Here is a 21,716-nt window from a genome sequence, read left to right as displayed (position 1 = left end):
AGCTGGAAAAGGGCCACCCACCTAGGGGTCAGGCAGACTGGTAGGAGGGACGTAGTGAGTGGAGAGAGCGCTCTCAAAGTGAAAGGAGCTGGAGTGTTAGCTCCCAGGGTGCTTGAAAGACAGAGGTTGGCTCGCAGAGAGTGGTCCGGGACCAGAGGAGTCGGTGACTGGGTTCAGGGACGTCTATCTGGGGTGCGACACCCGGTCTAGCAGGGACTGCAGGCACCAGAGAACCACAGAGCTGACCAGTACTGAGCACGACTGGGTACAGGACCCTAGGTCAGGAGCTGATTCAACATCCTGACAATTAAGCTGCAGTGAAGGGGACCTTCCAAAGCTCAGACTGAGGACATCAGCACACCGCGGGGGACAGGGTTTTCCAGAAAAAGCAACCTACTGAAGTCCCAAGTGCCAGCCCTTAGGAGCAAAACTTCACTTAAAAACTGAAGAACGGGACCTTACAGCTTCTAGCTATAAGAACCTACACAGAGACAAAACTGTGCATTGAGGCAGGCTACTGAGTGACATTGGTGGGACCGGGTACTTGGAAGGGCTCGCCACAGCGGCACTCAAACCTTGGTTTACCTACAGCGTGTGTCTCCTTTTATAAACCTTATCCAGCACTACCCGGAGTGAGTACCCTGGTCCCCTGCACCCTGCTCTCCCAAATAACTACAAACACCGAGCCCGGGGCCTTCCCTACCTGCAGAGGGACTGACATCTGGCTGTTTAATCCCATCTGCCCTGGTAGTCCTTACAGCAGCGGTGGTACTCCCATTACCGCAGGTGGCGTCATGAACATATCCCCTGTAAATACCGCCTCTTATACGGATCAGTGTCTGCCAAGCCGGGACCACCCTTTACCCCCCCCTCCCCCTCGAGCCACAAGCCCGGAGCCGAGCAACCCGACTAACACCAGGGCAGCACACATACACGGCCTAGTGTAACACTGACGAACAAAGTCTATTGGGACACAAAGCACGTCCATTACAGAAGGGGGAAACTGACCAATGTCAAAAGTATTGCAAACAAACCTAAATGTTTGGTTTTACTACGATCGTAGTGACCAAAACAACTTATGCCAAATATCCCCCCGCCAAAAAAAGTTAAGGCGCTAGGCTTCTCAGGTGGTTCACTTTTTTTTTTTTTTTCACGGAGACATTGTGTGGAGAGAGAACCTGGGGTGCACAACAGTTACTGGTCTCTTTGGGCCGGTGGCAGTCATCATCCTAGACGGTAACGCAACAGTGCTCACTTGGCCAACCAGAAATATAAATATAATAGAGTACATGAAATAACTGGTACAGGTCAAGCCCACCTTCCACACATGCTGTACTCTGTAAATTTTTATTGCATGTTTCTCAGAACATGGCTGTTGCACACAAGTTCAATCTGCAGGACATCTTGGCCGCCAGCTTGTGAACTGAAAAGTTCAAATTGGGTTTGTCTACTCATAAGATTAAAGATTGGATTGTACACAAGAATTGCCATTTATTCGCTTTCCTTTGATAAATGTCTCCCTCTGACTTCAGGGCTGGAGTAAATGTTCTAGATTAAAGCCCCCATCACATTTAACGACTTTCCAGCGATCCCGACAACAATACGACCTGAGAAGAATCGCTGGTAAGTCGCTACATGGTCGTTTGTGAGATGTCAGTCAGATCTTCCCAACGATGTAGCGACCTGTATAACTATCGCTGTGGTACGTGTTGGAGCTCTGCATCGTTAACGAGGTCGTTGGCAAGGCGTCAAACACCGATGCATCCTGCCCAGCAGGACCTTGACTATCAAATGGTCCAGGCTATTGACACGACCAACTATCTCACAGCAGGGGCCTGGTCGCTGCTATGTCAAACGTGGCGAGATGGTTGCTGCGTCACAGAATGTGTGACTCAGCAGCGATCTCGCATGTGTGAAGGTACCTGTAGTCCTAGGTAAAAAGTAACGCATGTAAAGGATTTTCGGGGACCAATCGTTATGATCCGGTTATAGCCGCTCACCTGTAGGGGTTGTGCAAACCTGCACAACCTGTTTTAGCATGCATAATGTAACTGGGAGCACACCCAGACACTGTTCTGGCTGTGGCAGTCCGAAAGGGGGCTGTATCTTTACAAAGTGGTCATGTGACCGATCACTTGGGATACTCACGCCGCTGATCCAGATTGGGATTACAGCCTCCACCGCAAAAAAACAGCTCCTGCTGTGGGTCCCAAAAAGGGGAAAATGAGTATGTAGAAAAAGGATGTCACGGTCCAGAGGAGCGCTAGGGAGGCCAGATTAGTTTGTAGCTTTAAAATATATCTATTTCTTGCTGTATTACAATGCGTTTCGCTACGTGAAATATCTTCATCAGGTGAAATATCTTCACCACCTGATGAAGATATTTCACATATCGAAATGCATTGTAATACAACAAGAAATAAAGATATAATTTAAAGCTACAAACTAATCTGGCCTCCCTAGCGCTCCTCTGGACCATGGCATCCTTTTTCTAGGTACCTGAAGTAATCAGATGTGATCTCTGGTCTGAGACTTGCACCTATTTTCGTAAGGAAAGTCGCCTACAATCCTTGTGTAATAAGAAGACTTTGGACAAAACTGCAGACTGGCAAGTAACAGGTCATATGTCAGCTGCATTTTTGGGATTCCTGTACGAAGCCACGAGGGCAACATCTTATCATCGAGCTACTATAGGTGCACTAATGACTGATGCATTTTTAAGGTTAAAAAGGTAAGAAAAAGAATAACTTTTTTTTTTTTTTTCCCCCATTTTAGTCAATATGTTCTCAGCACACCTGCAATGTTGGTCAGTGGAGATACTGGAAAAGCCTGTATGATCCTTGTGGGGATCACTGAACCCTTAGATGTCTTTATAGTATTGGAATACAACGGAAGGAATACCACAATCATTCAACAAGATGTTGCCGGTCCTAAATATTCCCAGTGCGGTGACTTTAAGGTAAAAATTTTACATCACTGCCAACTCATTATTCATGGCCTTTGCATCTCGTGTGGAAGTTCAACTCCTATTGACTTAAGAGGCCAAGCTGACATACCAAATTCAGCTATAGACAAGTGTGGTTCTGATTATAAGTTTGGCTATGTATATGCTCCTTTAATTCTATCTTGGCAGTGTATGTGTATGTGTATGGTTTTAAAGACACTGAACTAACACTTCTAAATAGCAGTGCCCGGTATATTGATGACGTCTAAATTTTAGTAGCCTGACATTTCATAATGTTAATCTGCTGATCAAACACAATTGTTTACTTAATGTTCCATCATGCATGTGAAAAAGAATGTAAGTCTATTGTATCTGGATTAAGAGTATATAGTTGGCTGCTACGCTTGAGCTCTAATTATATGTACATTGCCATTAAACTAATCAATGGTCTATGCTCCTCGTCTCAGGTTCCCACTGTCCCAAGTGCAGTTCCCGTGGCCATTATTTTTTCAGCAATTGGGAAAAATACTGACCTAAGAGACCGTAAATCCGTGGTAATTAACTCTGCTTCAACTAGCTGCATGTATCAGATGGACAAGCCTGTCTACAAGCCTGGCCAAAGTGGTGAGCAACACTGGTGGACTTGTCAACTAGACCTTCAATTTGTCTCTAAAATGTTTGTCCTGATGTGAAGGTGTTTCGGAGGAATCTTCTTATATTGGAAAAGCCAGGGGTGGGCTTAAAGATATAGTTTTTAAAAAGCCTTTCTCTGATAGAAGGGTGTGTCATCAAGAACCCTCGAAAGAGTGGACTTAAAGAGAAGTCTTGGTCTGGTAACACCTTGTATGTTCATGAATTACTGAAGGCACTAATGCATAACTGAAATGTAATCATTCTAGATCTCCCAGAGAGGCATAGTGGGTAAATTAACTATAAATGGGTAATCTAATGAGGTGGTACCAGTCCCGATCGTAAAGCTAGTGTAGGACTGTACCTCCTAATACCATAGCTTCTTGAGATGAAGATATAAAGAGGACTTTGCTACAAAGTAGGATAAAGTCTATATGAGAAATAGGTTTACCACCAATTGTTAAGAATGGGAAGCTGTATAGTCTCTCTGAAGCCTCTTTCAAATCGGCAGATTGGTGCAGATGAAGGCCCAGCTCCATAATGAGTAAATGGACTTACGAGCTTATCCAAACCAGAGTATCTCTAAAGAACAGACTATAGTATAGAGCCACCAATGATCATGTGGCCCATGGCTGCTAGCCACCAATGATCGTGTAGGCCATGACTGCTGTTGAATCCCTCCCTTGATTAGTCATGTCTTCTGGATCCTAACATCCTTTTTTTTTTTTTTTATCCCTACCTAGAGGATTTCTGAGACCACAACTGAGGCAAGGGAGAATTTAGAAAAGCTGACAAATGCTTATTCCCAATTATTGGCTCTTGTAATCATATCAGAAATGTAAAAACTCTCACTTGAGTGACTGGATTAATTCTGATGTAATAATCAGCAATTCTTCACCCCATGGATGTAGCCGATCACTGCTCATAATTGGGCTGGAATCCACCTATATAAAAGTAGACTTAAAACCTGGTCCTGGAAAAGGGACATGTCTAGCTAGCCCATCTGGTGCCATCCATTGCCCTCCTGTTCAATCTGCCAAAGGGTCAGATTTGCAGATTAATGCAAAATCAATTTCACTTGCAAATTTGAGCATTTATTTTGACACAAATTTAATGTTCCTTATGCTTCAGAGCAGAAGTGCATTATTTTTATCGCTTTTTTTTTTTTGTGTAGTTTTTAGCTTGCTTATACTAAATCACTCTGACCTAAATGTAGGTAAGGAACGTAAAAGTAATGGCTTCAATTTTATTGCAGTGCAATTCCGTATCCTATGTCTAGATGCTCAGCTGAAGCCAGTGAATGAAAAGGTGGGTGACTGTAGACTATAAAAACACCATAATATGGTAGGACAAAATGGAGCCATATCGCCAACATGTGCTGCCATGCAGGCTGTTTTGGGTGCGGTGTATGGCCCATGATGGGGATGTGTTGAGTTCATTGAGTATCCATAAAATGGATCTAATGGGGGGGGGGCGCACCGCCGCATATTGGAAACTTAAAGTGTGCAATCAAAAGGTTGGATGACAAACTAGTCTGATTTTTCTTATGCCAACCCTTATGTTTTGTGCTTTATCTAATGTGCCTCTTCCCTTTTTTTTTTTTTTATCGTATTCTCTCCAGTTCACAGCAGTCTACCTGCAGGTAAGTGACAATATGGACATTTTTGGGTTGTCTTTAGTGTGAGTGACATACTCTACTTCTGAGCCCTTGAACTCCAAATTAATATTTGTTTTACAAGCATTTGGAGAAATCAACGTTTCAAGATTTGTTTTATTAAATCATGTGACCAACTTACATAGTACCTCACACAAAGAAATTACCATGCTCCAATTAGAGACACAGGGGTGTGTAGAAATGTGAAACTTCCACACCCATCAGTATAAGCTGAACCCTATATCATTCAGTTATAAGACAAGATGATTTCCATAGAACACACAATGGATTGTATTCTCACACTAGATAGCATTTGATCTCCTAACTCGTTTGCTGGAGGATTCGGTTGTCAAAGCTCGTAGCAGAAATCATCAAATTTCTCCTGCCATAAGATAGAAATTTAGAATGTTAGATGGAAATATTTGCTAACTTTTTTTTTAACAGCTGGTGGCCTCTGGGGACATTATTGGCTTACACCAGAAGAATGCTTAAGTTCTTGCCCGGATTGTCTTGTTGGGGTCACCAGCCAAAGATGCGTTCCTGGTAGCCGTGGAATATTCACTTGCTGGGGGGGAAACAAAACTGTCCACACTATTGCAGGGGTTTCGTGGTTCTAGTATACCTCGTTATACACTAGGGCGTCATCTTGAGATCTACAACAAATTTTCAACAACTGTATCTCATTACAGGACCCCACAAGAACAAAGATTGCCCAGTGGCTGCTTCCAGAGTCAAAGCATGGAGTGGTTTCCTTGAATTTCAAGCTGATCAAAGATGCCCCTGTGGGTTCCTATTCAATATTAGCTGAAAGAGAATCAGGATACCCTTTGAGTCAGGGGTTCTCAGCGGCAGAATATGGTAATTTAAGTCTTGATAATCCTAGAATTTTACATGGTCAATAGAACAGTCATGGTGGTATAGGTGTCTGTGGTGTGTGTGTGTGGTTTTTTTTTTTGTTTTTTTTTTTTTTTTTTTTTTCCTGGGCGTGAAGGGTTCAGTGTATGACATTGTGGAAGTATGAGGATAGCAGCAATTTTGGCAACAAATCTAGAATGTGGCTTTGACCAACTTTCTGAAGATCACCGGCTTTACTGTAACTCACCGGCTTCGTCACTTCTCCTGTCTTCCAGTGCTGCCCCGATTCAAGGTCGATGTGGCTTCTCCACGAACCGTATCAATGACAGAGAAGGTTGTGAATTTCAAGGTTTCTGTTATGTACGTAAAGCTGTTAGTAGTTTTGGGAAGTGGGGGTTTTGTACCTTTTTTGCAACTTATTACATTCCTTTTTATTTAGGTACACCTATGGTGAGCCTGTGGCCGGCTCTGTCACCGTTCGTTATTGTACACAGCCACAATATTACGGCAGAAAACAAAACTGCTTTGGTGGGCAAGGCGAAAAATGTGCCGACATGATAGGAGAGGTGAGTAACATGGTAAAGTAAGGCGGAGGGGGGGGAGACTTAAAGTGGTCGCTTTTCTGACACTGTTGTGCATGTCACCCAGGGCTATGGGGTACTCTGTCCCGGGCCGTTTATATGTACGGGGCTGCTGTCATGGTTGTATAATGGCCGTTGCCCGATTCTGTGACCCTGGGGACGCTTTTTATGAGGGGTTTATATACAGGGGAGTGAAAGAGTTTGCAGAGTGAGTTTGCCACTTGCAGGTTGCGGTTATGATTGAACCGCCGCCTCAGTCTATTGCCTCCTGGGGTTCATGGTGGTGGCAGCCTGGATGGTACGCCCTCAGCAAGTAGGGCTTGGCCCCAGGGAATGAATGGAGGGGTCCATCACAAAGTAAGACCACACGATGGGAATACAGTGCAACTTCTGTTTACTCACTGTAAGATGAAGCTGTGGGCCTGAGCATGGCTGGTTCAGACCACTGGTCCCTTTTTGTCCCAGTGCTGGTGTGGTGACCTGGTAGTCTTTCCCCAGCACCTCTCGTGTTGGTGGGTCCCCATAGCTTGGAGCGTTTGTGGGTCCTCTACGGTCTTTCGGCAGTCTCTCTTCCATACGGCGGGCAGTGCGAACCCTGTAGGGTTGACATTCTGTTCCGGTCCCTGGCTCAATCTTTACTGCTGGTGTCCTCGGATTCTTGGGTCAGTGAGGTCCGTGAAGATCCCACTCACTGCCGGTGTCAGGTTGCGTGAAGCTGTCACCTGACCTAGGGCCCTGTGCCCTGTTGGTACTCTGGTTCCAGGGGTACCTGGCTGTACATCCCTGGCAACAACTCTCCTTGCCCCCTGGGTCACCGTTGCACGACCCTGTTTGGAGACATGTCTGTCCCCTTCAACTGTCACTACGGGACTCCTCGGAGTCTTTCTGTTTGTCCCCTCCCACCAAGTTGCTTTCTAGTGGACTGGCTCCGCCTCTGAGTGGCCATCCAGTGGGTCCCCCAACTAGTCAGTCACCCCTAATGGGGAGTGGGAAACTGGGGATGTTGTATTATTGGTACTGGCACTGGCCTTCCAGGTCTCTGGGGGTAGGCCCTGCATCTTAGTCAGGATGCAGTACCTAGTAGTGCTCTGAGGTGTTCAGGGGCGCTACACATGGTGTTGCAACTTTGCTCTAGTCACTTAAATGTGAAAAGCTCTGGATGTCCTAATGGTATTTTCTCATGAACCAGAGGGACTCCCTAAGCTTCAGTGCACAGGTGCAATTGCAAGCCTTGCAGCTATTATGCCACTTGTGCTTTTGCTACGGTTTAGTTTGTTCCCCGTGTGCAATGCACTCCTAGATGGTAATTACTATACTGACCAGAAGTCCATTGTGTAGGACACATCTGATCAGGTTTCCATGTGGCGGGTGCACTGCAGATGTTTAATGTTTCTTTTGCAGGAGGAAAATCTGCAGTACCGTATATGCCGGCGTATAAGACGACCCCCAACTTCTGCCCTAAAAATATAGAATTTGGGATATACTCACTGTATAAGACTACCCCGCTCCCAAATGAAAAAAAGTCTGCTTTGATTGCAACATGTTAATTTTAATTCCGCGAGAGCCGTACAATATGTTTTTAAAGGGCCATTGACAGATCAATCGCTCCAATGTTCACTTAGTACAGCAAGGAATGCTCCTCCCTGCTGTATAAAGCCACAACTGGACTGAAACAATGGTACTACACTCTGCTACAAACAGACACACACAACTCTGCTACAAACAGACAAACACACACAACTCTGCTACAAACAGACAAACACACACAACTCTGCTACAAACAGACAAACACACACAACTCTGCTACAAACAGACAAACACACACAACTCTGCTACAAACAGACAAACACACACAACTCTGCTACATACAGACAAACACACACACACAACTCTGCTACATACAGACAAACACATACAACTCTGCTACATACAGACAAACACATACAACTCTGCTACATACAGACAAACACACACAACTCTGCTACATACAGACAAACACACACAACTCTGCTACATACAGACAAACACATACAACTCTGCTACATACAAACACATACAACTCTGCTACATACAAACACATACAACTCTGGTACATACAAACACATACAACTCTGCTACATACAGACAAACACATACAACTCTGCTACATACAGACAAACACATACAACTCTGCTACATACAGACAAACACATACAACTCTGCTACATACAGACAAACACATACAACTCTGCTACATACAGACAAACACATACAACTCTGCTACATACAGACAAACACACACAACTCTGCTACATACAGACAAACACATACAACTCTGCTACATACAGACAAACACATACAACTCTGCTACATACAGACAAACACACACAACTCTGCTACATACAGACAAACACACAACTCTGCTACATACAGACAAACACATACAACTCTGCTACATACAGACAAACACATACAACTCTGCTACATACAGACAAACACATACAACTCTGCTACCTACAGACAAATACACACAACTCTGCTGCTCTGTGGGGCCTGCACCCGCGGCTCGGCGGGTACAGCACCCGCGGCATCGGCGGGGGGGGGGATTGGCAGGGCATACATCTGGGGGGTTAGAAGCAGCTCACCGGGGCCCATAATGGGGAGGCGGGGAGGGCATTTACCCGATTAGGTCACGGTGGAGAGGGGGCCCACACAGCGCCGGACAGAAGCTCGCCTCCTTCATCTGTGGGACTGAGAAGGCGGTAGCTCCGCCCACAGATGAAATTCAAAACAGGATGTCTGCGCGCCTTAAAGTGACGGCGCCGCAGATTGCTGCCGAGGACTGCGGTCCCCGGAACTCGGCCGGGGGCAGCAGAACTATAAAGGCGAGTGGGCCCCGGCCAAGGGACAGGAGAACTGACGAGGCCGAGTGGGCCCCCCCGGCTCTCCAGGGCCCCGGCATTTGCCCATAGACAGGTAGGAGCCCTGTCTGCAAGCCAGATACGGCCATCAAAAGAGCCATATCTGGCTCGCGAGCCATAGGTTCCCGACCCCTGCTGTATGATATATACCGTATTTTTCGCTTTATAAGACGCACCTGATTATAAGACGCACCCCCAAATTTGGTGAAGGAAAAGAGAAATTTTTTTTTTAATGTTAAATGGGGTCCATCTTATAATACCAGTGTCCCTCTAACAAATCATATAGGGTATATGTCCCTCATAGCCCCCCATCCTAAAATTAGCCCCCTTAATCTGGATATGGCCCCCTTATATTGAATATAGCCCCCTTGTGATGGCACACGTTCCCCTGTGCTGCCTATGGTCCCCTATGGATTGCACACGTTCCCGTGTTAGATAACGCCCCCATGCTGCTGCCCATGGCCCCTATAGATCGCACAAGTCCCCCTGTGTTAGATATCGCCCCCATAGTGCTGCCCATGGCCCCTATAGATCGCACAAGTCCCCCTGTGTTAGATATCGCCCCCATAGTGCTGCCCATGGCTCCTATATAGATCGCACAAGTCCCCCTGTGTTATATATCGCCCCCATAGTGCTGCCCATGGCCCCTATATAGATCGCACAAGTCCTCCTGTGTCAGATATCGCCCCCATAGTGCTGCCCATGGTCCCTATAGATCGCACAAGTCCCCCTGTGTTAGATATCGCCCCCATAGTGCTGCCCATGGCCCCTATATAGATCGCACAAGTCCCCCTGTGTTAGATATCTCCCCCATAGTGCTGCCCATGGTCCCTATAGATCGCACAAGTCCCCCTGTGTTAGATATCTCCCCCATAGTGCTGCCCATGGCCCCTATATAGATCGCACAAGTCCCCATGTGTCAGATATCGCCCCCATAGTGCTGCCCATGGCCCCTATAGATCGCACAAGTCCCCCTGTGTCAGATATGGCCCCCATAGTGCTGCCCATGGCCCCTATAGATCGCACAAGTCCCCCTGTGTTAGATATCGCCCCCATAGGGCTGCCCATGGCCCCTATATAGATCGCACAAGTCCCCCTGTGTTAGATATCTCCCCCATAGTGCTGCCCATGGTCCCTATAGATCGCACAAGTCCCCCTGTGTTAGATATCGCCCCCATAGGGCTGCCCATGGCCCCTATATAGATCGCACAAGTCCCCCTGTGTTAGATATCTCCCCCATAGTGCTGCCCATGGTCCCTATAGATCGCACAAGTCCCCCTGTGTTAGATATCGCCCCCATAGGGCTGCCCATGGCCCCTATATAGATCGCACAAGTCCCCCTGTGTTAGATATCGCCCCCATAGGGCTGCCCATGGCCCCTATATAGATCGCACAAGTCCCCCTGTGTCAGATATGGCCCCCATAGTGCTGCCCATGGCCCCTATAGATCGCACAAGTCCCCCTGTGTTAGATATCGCCCCCATAGTGCTGCCCATGGCCCCTATATAGATCGCACAAGTCCCCCTGTGTTAGATATCGCCCCCATAGTGCTGCCCATGGCCCCTATATAGATCGCACAAGTCCCCATGTGTTATATATCGCCCCCATAGTGCTGCCCATGGCTCCTATATAGATCGCACAAGTCCCCCTGTGTTATATATCGCCCCCATAGTGCTGCGCATGGTCCCTATAGATCGCACAAGTCCCCCTGTGTTAGATATCGCCCCCATAGTGCTGCCCATGGCCCCTATAGATCGCACAAGTCCCCCTGTGTCAGATATGGCCCCCATAGTGCTGCCCATGGCCCCTATAGATCGCACAAGTCCCCCTGTGTTAGATATCGCCCCCATAGTGCTGCCCATGGCCCCTATATAGATCGCACAAGTCCCCCTGTGTTAGATATCGCCCCCATAGTGCTGCCCATGGCCCCTATATAGATCGCACAAGTCCCCCTGTGTTAGATATCTCCCCCATAGTGCTGCCCATGGCCCCTATAGATCGCACAAGTCCCCCTGTGTTAGATATCGCCCCCATAGTGCTGCCCATGGCCCCTATATAGATCGCACAAGTCCCCCTGTGTCAGATATGGCCCCCATAGTGCTGCCCATGGCCCCTATAGATCGCACAAGTCCCCCTGTGTCAGATATGGCCCCTAGGCTGCTGCCCAAAGTAAAATAAAACCCTCTTTCCTTACCTCCTCCAGCGCTGAGCTCCCTCCTGTCTGCTCCGTGCTTCTGTTCTTCCACTTCCTGGTTCAGTGCGGTAATGTGATCGGCACAGCAGCCTGGGGGCCAAATCTAACACAGGGTGGGCATGTGCGATCACACTGGGACGCAGGCTCATATAATATGCACCGCTGCCCCAGCCCCTCACTGCGTGCGATTTCAGCACCATTGGAGATGGACAGCGGCTGTGCATATTATATGAGCGGGTGCAGGAGATCAAAGGCTGCAGCCCGCAGCGTTCCCCTGTGCTCCAGAGCTGCTGCCCCCACCTCCCCTGGACGCTGCAGTGTACATATATATATACACCCCCCCCACCCCACCCCCGTATATCCGGCGTATAAGACGACCCCCCACTGTAGCCATTATTTTAAGGGGGTAAAAAGTCGTCTTATACGCCAGTATATACGGGGTATTTAATAGAATACTATCCACAGGCAACACAAACATTAAATGTCCCTACATGCATGTATTTGGGGCTTAATTACTGCATTTTGAATAGATAGAGATTTTTAAACATAGCCCCAGTTATTTGCATTAAACTTGTCTGACACTATTAAAGTGGTCACTTATGGATGGTGAAGATGAAGACTTATTGATATGCTGTACTTTGCTTTCCCTCGGCAGCTTGGTCCGGATGGCACTTACAATGGCGTCATTGACCTGTACTCGTCAGTTATGACGTCAGCAAGAGGACGGTCCTTCAATTTGCAAGTCACGTTCACCGAAGCAGGAACAGGTAACTAATTCATGAGATGGAATATCTAAAACTGATATTTCAATGACAAATGGGTGATCGGGTAGTACTCAATCTTGGACATTTCATTGTTTGGATGTGTTGGATGAGCATGTCACCTTATCTTTAGGAATTCAAGCCACTAAGTCACGTTATGTTTGGGTTACAAGCCAACCATCTAGCATCAACTTGGACTATGATGCCAAGGGCCAGTATTATAAGAGAGGCCTAGATTACCCTGTTGTGGTGAGTATGGAAGACTTGTAACTATAGTGTAATGGGCCCCCGTGCAAAATTGGGACCTGGGCCCCCCTCCAGACGTCTGGCCAGATGTATAGGCACCTGTAGCCTTCTAAATCCCCCACCCACTTCACTATATAGTGATAGCCCAAATCCTGGTACATATGGTTCCCTCATCCCGGTATCCAGTCCTCAGAACATATAAGAGATTAGTGCAGTTAGATGGTGACTTACAGCTGACGTTCCTTCAGATGGAATTGTTCACTTTTTTTTTTTTTCTATTTTTTTAAAACTGTCCAACTTCTTCCGCCACAAATCATCTGCAGAGATTAAAAAAAAAACAAAACACATTTGCAGTCTCCGGTTTCCAGCCCTGTCCTCTTCTAGTCCCAATCTGCAAAAACCACTCATCCTAATGATACCCCAATACTGAGCCACTGCTGCCATGTGTTAGTATTACTGCACCTGCTGTGAGGTACAAAAACTGTGCGCTCACTACCCCACATACTAATGCCACCACTGTGCCCCTTATAAACTAGTAATGCCTCATTTGTGCCCTCTAGATAGTAGGGGGGTGGGGAAGGAGGAGTGTGTCATTAATGCCCTAGAAGTGTCCACATTTTGCTCCTTGAAAGTAATCTCAACAGTATCAATACCCTGAGTGCCACTATAAGCCTGGACTCGCATGAACGTATGGGGGGAAAAAGGTCCCATTATCGTCCAGGAGTGGGACTATATATATTATTATTATTATTATTATATTTTTTTTTTTTTTTTTTTTCTCAGTAGCTATTAGACATTTACAGGAATCTGTGTCTCTGTGTCTCTGTGGTCAGAGTGCAATACGAGATTTTCTCACTGCACTCGTCCAATTCATATGCTCGGGTGAGCGTACCCGAACAATGATAGTGCCTTCTTAATGTTTATGAGCCATTAAGTCTCCCCATCTATACCTCCCCTATACACAGTATGATGGGCCCACAGCTCCCCCAAAACAATGATCCATACACTAATTGTCCCCACAGTATCTGACAGCCCCTCACATTGACTTATACTTTATAAAGGCTCCTCATTGGCTTCCGCACTGTATAAAGGGCCCCCCCAGTGGCATAACTATATAGTACAGTGGACCCTGGTGCAAAATCTGAATCTGCCCCATTACCACCCCCTTCCTGCTTGTTGATGTATGGGCCGTTGTAGCTTTCAAAATCCTATAGACATAAATGTTGCTCCCCTTAGAATGTAGTAGTTTCCTCCACCCGTGCGTTATAAATGTCTCCCCCAGTCTGGGCCCAGTATTGCCACCTACTCCAGGGTCCAGGCAGATCAGTGCTGTCACCAGGTGCAAGACAGTCCTGGCGCTTTGTGATGACCAAACTATATCCATATTTGTAAACTTCTTGTTTTTTTTTTTGTTTTTTTTCTCTTAGGCCAAACTAGTAGACGAGAATGATCAGCCCATGGTGGGTCAAGAAATTGAGGTACAGGTTGACAACGGTGAACCTGCAAAAGTAATCACCGACTCTGATGGCCGAGTGGTACATAAAATTGATACCTCCAATATGGTTGCGGAAAACTTTACAGTCAAGGTGAGCACTAAAAATGGGGCGTGTAGGGCAGAGATTTGTGTTGGTTCGCCTCTGACATTTAGTCACCTCTCCTTTTGTGCTTCTTAGGTCAGCTACACAAACCCCAATCAGTGCTACTATTCAGAATGGTCAGACAAGGACTACCCCTCCGTTGAATACACAGCCTACCGTTTTTACTCCTTTAGTGGGAGCTTCCTACAAATGTCACGTCCTAAAGGTGAAATAATCTGCGGACAGAGACACAGTATTGATGTGTCGTACATTATAAGCCCAGAAGGAGCTAAAGAGAACACTGCCACGATCTATTATCTGGTGAGTGATCGGTCAAGGGCACAAATGAGCAAAGTGCTCAACTCAGAGTTGCTTGTTTCTAGTTGGGTGCCAAAGAAACTTTGTTGCAGCATGTACTAACCTTTCAACTTTTGAGGAGATCAGAACCTGGGAATATCCACGACTCAAAGGACTTGCCAGTTTTGAAGTTGACCATGACCTCCATTATCACTCTCTTGTGAAGTCAGTTTGTGTAATAAAGCCACCTGTACAGCAAAACCTAGTGCAACTATATACCATGGAGCCGCGATCACCTACTGTGCTCCGTAGGGCTCCAAAGTACTGTGCTTTTTGGATTATAAGATGCACGTTTCCTCCCAAAAATTTGAGGAAAGGGAGTGGGTGCATCTTGTAATCCACATGTAGTTTACCGATGGAGTAGGAGGCAGGGGCAATGCGGTGGCAGCTGTGCAGTGTCTGCAGCTGGGGCTGTGGGCGGTGAAGGCTTCAAACAATGGCCCCTGGAGTCAGGGTGTGCGCAGATGGAGCTCTTGGGCTGAAGATCTCATCTGCGCACTTGCAGTCTCTGGTCAATTGATCTCCCAGCAGCGGACTTAAGGAACATGGTACCTGGAGGTGGCACATGCGCAGATGAGATCTAAGCTTGTGTTTGAGCCGATAGCTCAATCTGTGCACGAGCTGACTCTAGGTGCCATTTCTTCTAAGCCAAAATTCAGGTTGACTGTTCCTGCCTCATCGCCCGCAACAGAGCAGGTCAGCACCACCATCCGCAGCAGGTATCAGACGCCTTTTGCACCGATGGCAGACCTGCCCCTGCCTCCTCCAACCTCTGCTCCGCCACTGCTGCTGCCCACCTCCTTTGGTAAGATGGCACCAAATACATGGATATATGTAGATATATTACCTCTAAATTTGGAGTGCGTCTTATAAACCAAAAAATATGGTATGTCATGATGCATGGCAATGAGAACAGGGCATACTATCTGCCTATTATGTAATGGCGCCATACAAGTCCAGCTGTGAGACATAAGGCCTAAGATTAGGCTTCTGCTCTGCCAAGAGGCCTTATGTATGTTGTAAGTGGTAATAGGACACAACATCTCCATAGTTGGGTTGCAACATGAGCTCTAGCTGCATGCGCATTACTGTGCAATCCTTATGAAACTAGCACAAAGTCTCATAATTTCACAACTTAGTATTTCACACAACTTGTGGATGTAACCCAGTGACTATATCTAGATTTTATACTTCTTGCTCTTAGGTGATGTCAAAGTCACTGATTGTCCAGAGTGGTCAGAAAGATGTTGATTTGAGCAGCGGTAAGTTGTGTATTGCTCTATTAGAACATACTAGACCTTTAGGTGAATCTGTAAAAGTTGAACACTTGTGCCACAAAAAAGAATTGTAATGACGTGAACTTTGTAGGTCTGCTCACAAGCACTTTAAAGGACGTGTTCTCAAAAATTGACTTTTTTTTTTTCCCCTTCCCACCAACCTCCCCAAAACTTGTTTCCTCAGAGAGAAAAGGTTCCTTTCCATTGGATATTCTGGTGACTGCAGACATGGCTCCCAGTGCTCATTTGGTCATCTACAGTATTTTGGAGAATGAAATGATTGCTGAAACGATGAATCTCAACATCGAAAAATGCTTCAAAAATCAGGTATAAGGTTTGGTTCTGTTTTGCAGACACTGGCCTAGAATGGACAATCACTGCTTGGTCACACACTATCCCTCAAGATTTACCTACTGTATGGTGAACACCTAGAACAGAAGTCCATTTTGTAGAGGCCTGATCTACTCTTATGGCCTTGTCTCCTATACAACCTCTGGTCATTTGTTTAATGGAGCTTTTGGGCCTCCTCAGATCCAAAGATCTAGGTGTAACTTTGTGTTGGCATATCTTTAATGCAACAACTTCACTCATGTCTGAGTGTTTAGATGCTAGTAGAGTTGAGTATGTAACTACTCCTACTCTCTATACTCATAACAAGTACTGTCTAATACTCACGTATTCATTCCAAATAGACAAAACAATCGCTGATCTCGGAGAGCAGCCAGAGAAAACACTGGCGGAAGCCAGCAAAGGCGTTCAACACTGAAATCCTAGGTCCATTGCCCCTTGGAAAGTAACTTTGTGTTGGCATATGTTTAATGCAACAACTTCACTCCTGAGTGTTTAGTTGCTAGTAGAGTTGAGTATGCAACTATTCGTACTCCCTATACTCATAACGAGAACTGTCTAATACTCACGTATTCATTCCAAATAGTGTGCGATGCACGTCAATGGGGGGGGGGGGGGTCGAAACGTGCAAAATAACGAGTAACCCGAATGCTGTAGTATTCGTGTGAATAGTGCAGAATTCGGGTTACTCTTTACGTTGAGTATTCCCCATTAACTTGCACTGCACATGCTATTCGGAATGAAAACGTGAGTATTAGACCGTACTTGTTATGAGTATAGGGAATACAAAAAGTTAAGTACTTGCTCAACTCTACTAGTGATTGATGAGAACTGTCGCTCAAATTCCATGAAGTTACACCAGTTATTCAACCTAAGAAGCAAGAACAAGAATCTCAATCACCAAATCCAGACACCAAAAAGGAAAACTCTGAAGTCTGGATAAGTTCTGAAGCCATCAAGGAAGACACCGAAGAACCAGGTCAACCTCCAGTCAGATCAGAAAGGTCAAACAAAGGGTATCCCAGCCAAGCGCCTTTCTTATATGGTCAGAACACTTCCTGAGCCACAGTAATGGTAAAAGATGCAGAAACTACCTGTCCACAAGAAACAGATTAATGCCGCTAATGAAGATGGATTCACTTCACCAGCTCCAAACATGGGAGCTTACTCAGCTACCACAAGGGAAGAAAGGTATCTGATGTAAGTGGGTCTTCAAAAACAAATTATTCCGAAGGGTAAAATTCACCGCTTTAAGGAAAGATTGGTTGCAAAGGGGTACTCGCAAAAAGACTATGATGCTACGTTTTCTCCAGTTGCGAAACAAACCACGTTCAGAACTTTTAATGTCCATAGCTGCAACTCATGAGATGAGGGAGAAACTTTGACATCAAAACAGCCTTCCATCATGGTGACCTTGAGTTGTATGAGCAACCCGAGGGATACACTAAAAAGGAAGAGCATCTTGTTTGTAAAATGCAAAAATCTCTCTATGGTCTTAAGCAGTCTGCAAGGGCATGGAACGCCAAAATGAATAGTGTTGATTGATGAAAGGTTTAGAAGATCTCAAGCTGATCCATGTTGGCATACGAAAAATGTAGTGGAAGATTGGGAGTGGATGTATGTTCTATATGTAGACTATGTAGTCATGTCTTTTCAAGATGAAAAGGAAATTGCAACGCTAGGTGACCTTCTCCACCAACACTTTGAGACAAAGGATTTTGGAAATGTGACATATTGGGTAAGCCAAATCCAGAGGACAATGGGAGTCTTCTTCTCAAAGTTCTAAAATTTCCAGTCCTAGACCAGTTTGGAATGTCAGAAGCCAAAGGTGCGTCAACACCAATGAATCCATCCTGCCTAAAGTTGGAAGGAGAACATCTGCTACTCAACGAAAGTTAGACAAGCAGTGGGAACACTTCTGTACATGACAACCTCAACTCGTTGGAATTCTCTGCCATTGTGTAAACAAGCCACGCAAAAGAGACTGGAATGCAATTAAGAGAATTCTTCAATATTGTAAAGAAACTTAAGGTCTAAATCTTAAGCTATCAGGAGATCTGACTCTTGGTTATGTGGATGCAGATTGGGCTGGAGATTCAAGCGATCGGAAATTAAACAAGCGGTTACTTGTTCAAATTTGGTGAAACTTCAATTTCTTGGTCCAGTAGAAAACATGAGTCCGTCGCATTGTCTTCTACAGAAGCAGATATATAATATCACAAATGCTGATTAAGAAAGCTTCATGCCACACATTGGGTAAATAGCCATGTAATATAAGTATATTATGTACTTATGATCATATCCGATGTGTGGGAACTAACCAGACCATAGGGATAGTTCAGAGTAATGACACACCAAAGGAGGGGGGGGGGAAGGAAAGGGTAAGAAAAACCAAACAAAGATCAATAACTTTTGAGTATTAAAAATATAAAATCTAAAGATGCCAGCTATTTACTGTAATGAAATTAGGCGTCACACTATAGATTAAATTAATGCACAGGTAGAAGTATATGGAATCTAAGGTTAGTCCTCACAAAACTGTGCTGCATGAAGGGATACTTATGGCACATATATGGTTATCCAGAGATTATACGCATAAAGTGTTTATCAATGTAAAGCCAGCTTTACATGTTACGATTTTGCATACGATATCGTATGCGATCGTAACCGCCCCATCGTATGTGTGGCACGTTCAATTTGTTGAATCTGCCGCACAAACTATTAACCTCCGTCACATGTACTTGCCCATCCATACGACCTCGATGTGGGCGGCGAACGTCCACTTCCTAGAGTGGGAGGGACATTCGGCGTCACATCGACGTCACGCGGCAGCCGGCCAATAGGGGCGGAGATGAGCAGGACGTAAACATCCCGCCCACCTCCTTCCTACCGCATTGCTGGCCGGGAGCCGCAGGACGCAGTTAAGATCTGTTCATCGTTCCTGGGGTGTCACACACTGCAATGTGTGCTACCCTGGGTACGATTAACTTTCTGACGTTCAATTTTGTAGGAATTGACCGACGTGCATTCGATGAACATTTTAACGTTCAATCGCACGTAACTGTCATGCGCTACAATGTACCTTACGATGCCGGATGTGCGTCACTTACGTCGTGACCCCGCCGACATATCGTAAGATATATTGTAACGTGTAAAGCGGGCTTTAGAGATGTTACGCAATATATGGTATATGTAATCAAAGGAGAAACATTATGTAGCCATAATTGGTTTCTTTTTATGTATATAAAGTGTCATGTGCAACATGGGGGTTAAATAAGCAAAAGTGCAAAGATGTCCAGTCACGTCTAAATGCACACAAAAAACCTGATCACTCACCAGTAGTCAGTACCAACACCTTCCAGGTGCTGGCGCTTGAAATGAAAATACATTTTACCTAAAGTTGCAGAGGCAGCAGCTATGGGTAGTGACTCCTTCCCCTGATGCTCGTGTTTCGGCGCTTCCTTCTTCAAAGGGGTGGGGTCATCAGATGTGAGGGAAAATTAAAATGGATATTTAGCTGCTGATCATGCCAGTCAAAAAGTAATTTGGTTGAAACAACAACTTTTGGAAGATTTTGGCAAGTGACTTGGCTCGGTCAACTGTTATCTACGAAATCAACCAAGGATGCATTAAAATTGCCAGATGTGAGAAGATTAGTGGCAGAACTAAGCACATGAATGCAAAACATCACCACTTGCGTGACTTAAAGGCCACGTCACACACTGACATCACTAGCGACGTTGCTGCTGAGTCACGGTTTTGTGACGCAACAGGGATTTTGCTAGCTGTCACTGACATCCAGCAACGACCTGGCCCCTGCTGTGAGGTCGCCGGTCATTGCTGAATGTCCTGGACTTTTTTTTTTTTTTTGTTGTTGCTCTCCCGCTGTAAAGCACACATCGCTGTGTGTAACAGCGAGAGAGCAATGATCTGAATGTGCAGGGAGCAGGGAACCGGCTTCTGCGGACGCTGGTAACCAAGGTAAATATCAGGTAACCAAGCAAAGCCTTTGCTTGTTTACCCGATATTTACTTTGATTACCAGCGCCCGCTGCTCTCAGGCTGCCAGTGCCAGCTCCCTGCACGTGTAGCCAGAGTACTCATCGGGTAAATAAGCAAAGCGGTTTGCTTATTAACCCGATGTGTACTCTGGCTACGAGTGCAGGGAGCCAGCGCTAAGCGGTGTGCGCTTGTAACCAGTGTAAATATCAGGTAACCTTTTGCTTGGTTACCTGATATTTACCTTAGTTACCAAGCGCAGCATTGCTTCCACGTTTTGCTGGTTGCTGGTGAGATCTGCCTGTTTAACAGCTCACCAGCGACCATGTAGCGACACACCAGCGATCCTGACCAGGTCATATCGTGGACGGAATCGCTGGTACGTCGTTTAGTGTGACGGTTCCTTCAGTGGAATGTGGTATGCTTTAATTAGTGAATAATCTGACCAGATGATGGCATGACACAGCCATTTGTGAAGAGCAAAGTTTGAGGCCTTCAGAACTGCAATGGGACTAACAGGATAAGTTGTTGAGTGGGGGGCATTGGCACATGCTTAGTGAAAACTTCTAGATATCTCGATCACTCGGTCTCACAGGGAGAGTATGTGACTATTCTTTTCCCTACGTCCATGAGCGAGGAAGCCTCTTGCACATAGACAAATGAGACTGCTGAGACCCTGAACACCCAACCAACACGTCCCATGTCCGATTAAACACACCGACACCGATGTAACCAAAATATAAAACTTTATTGGAGAGCTTTATCAAAAAACACTTATACTCTCATCATTTTTGTGGAGGTAGGTCGGTCACAGCAAAGATAACCATAACTATTAGCAACTTCCAAAACGAAGCGTTGTGCCAGGCCGGACTCCCGGCGCACTTCAGCTTAACAAACATACCAGTTTTGGATAAATACCGCCACGGAGGAGCAAAGACTTTAGACTGCGCTCCGACCCCCACCCATCAAACACAGCGCTTGCTCTACGCCATCTTGTAGGCCAGACAAGAATATGTCTAAGCCAATTTCGTTCAAATGAACGCCATCCGTAATCATGAGGGGCGAATTGTCCCCTTCTAATTGCTGATGTCGCACCACAATTCCCGCTTTAAAACACACAAATCGCGATATACGCGAATTGAGCGTACGGCGAGAGCGCTCGAGCGCTGCAGCACCCTGTGCCCTCCGCCATACAACCCGAGAAACGACCTCGGACCACACGATGACCAGCTCTGGAAAAAATGCATGAAACTTATCCAAATCCGATCGCATGGTAGTAATGAGCTCCTCCAAACGACGAGAACCGAGGTCATTCCCTCCGGCATGGATGACAAGGACCACTGGTGATAGGGCTGACCTAGCGATCCCAACTACCTCCGGGAGAACCTGAGGCC

General features: G+C 45.9%; 1 protein-coding gene across 1 annotated transcript in view; it reads left to right on the top strand.

Moving 5' to 3' along the window:
* LOC142310729 (ovostatin-like) overlaps positions 1 to 21,716 on the top strand; it is a 67,306-nt gene that overhangs the window by 10,094 nt on the left and 35,496 nt on the right. The window contains exons 2-14 of the mRNA XM_075348355.1: positions 2,776 to 2,959; positions 3,412 to 3,568; positions 4,830 to 4,882; positions 5,196 to 5,216; positions 5,918 to 6,086; positions 6,359 to 6,443; positions 6,523 to 6,649; positions 12,414 to 12,525; positions 12,653 to 12,768; positions 14,193 to 14,351; positions 14,439 to 14,663; positions 15,904 to 15,961; positions 16,161 to 16,303. Coding sequence (XP_075204470.1) covers positions 2,776 to 2,959; positions 3,412 to 3,568; positions 4,830 to 4,882; positions 5,196 to 5,216; positions 5,918 to 6,086; positions 6,359 to 6,443; positions 6,523 to 6,649; positions 12,414 to 12,525; positions 12,653 to 12,768; positions 14,193 to 14,351; positions 14,439 to 14,663; positions 15,904 to 15,961; positions 16,161 to 16,303 — 1,609 coding nt within the window. The remainder of the gene's footprint in view (positions 1 to 2,775; positions 2,960 to 3,411; positions 3,569 to 4,829; positions 4,883 to 5,195; positions 5,217 to 5,917; positions 6,087 to 6,358; positions 6,444 to 6,522; positions 6,650 to 12,413; positions 12,526 to 12,652; positions 12,769 to 14,192; positions 14,352 to 14,438; positions 14,664 to 15,903; positions 15,962 to 16,160; positions 16,304 to 21,716) is intronic.

The sequence above is a fragment of the Anomaloglossus baeobatrachus genome, chromosome 5 (genome assembly GCF_048569485.1).
Source record: "Anomaloglossus baeobatrachus isolate aAnoBae1 chromosome 5, aAnoBae1.hap1, whole genome shotgun sequence".
In the NCBI taxonomy this organism is placed as follows: Eukaryota; Metazoa; Chordata; class Amphibia; order Anura; family Aromobatidae; genus Anomaloglossus; species Anomaloglossus baeobatrachus.
The sequence above is the reverse complement of the archived record's forward strand: the minus strand, read 5'-3'. Positions and strand labels throughout refer to the sequence as shown.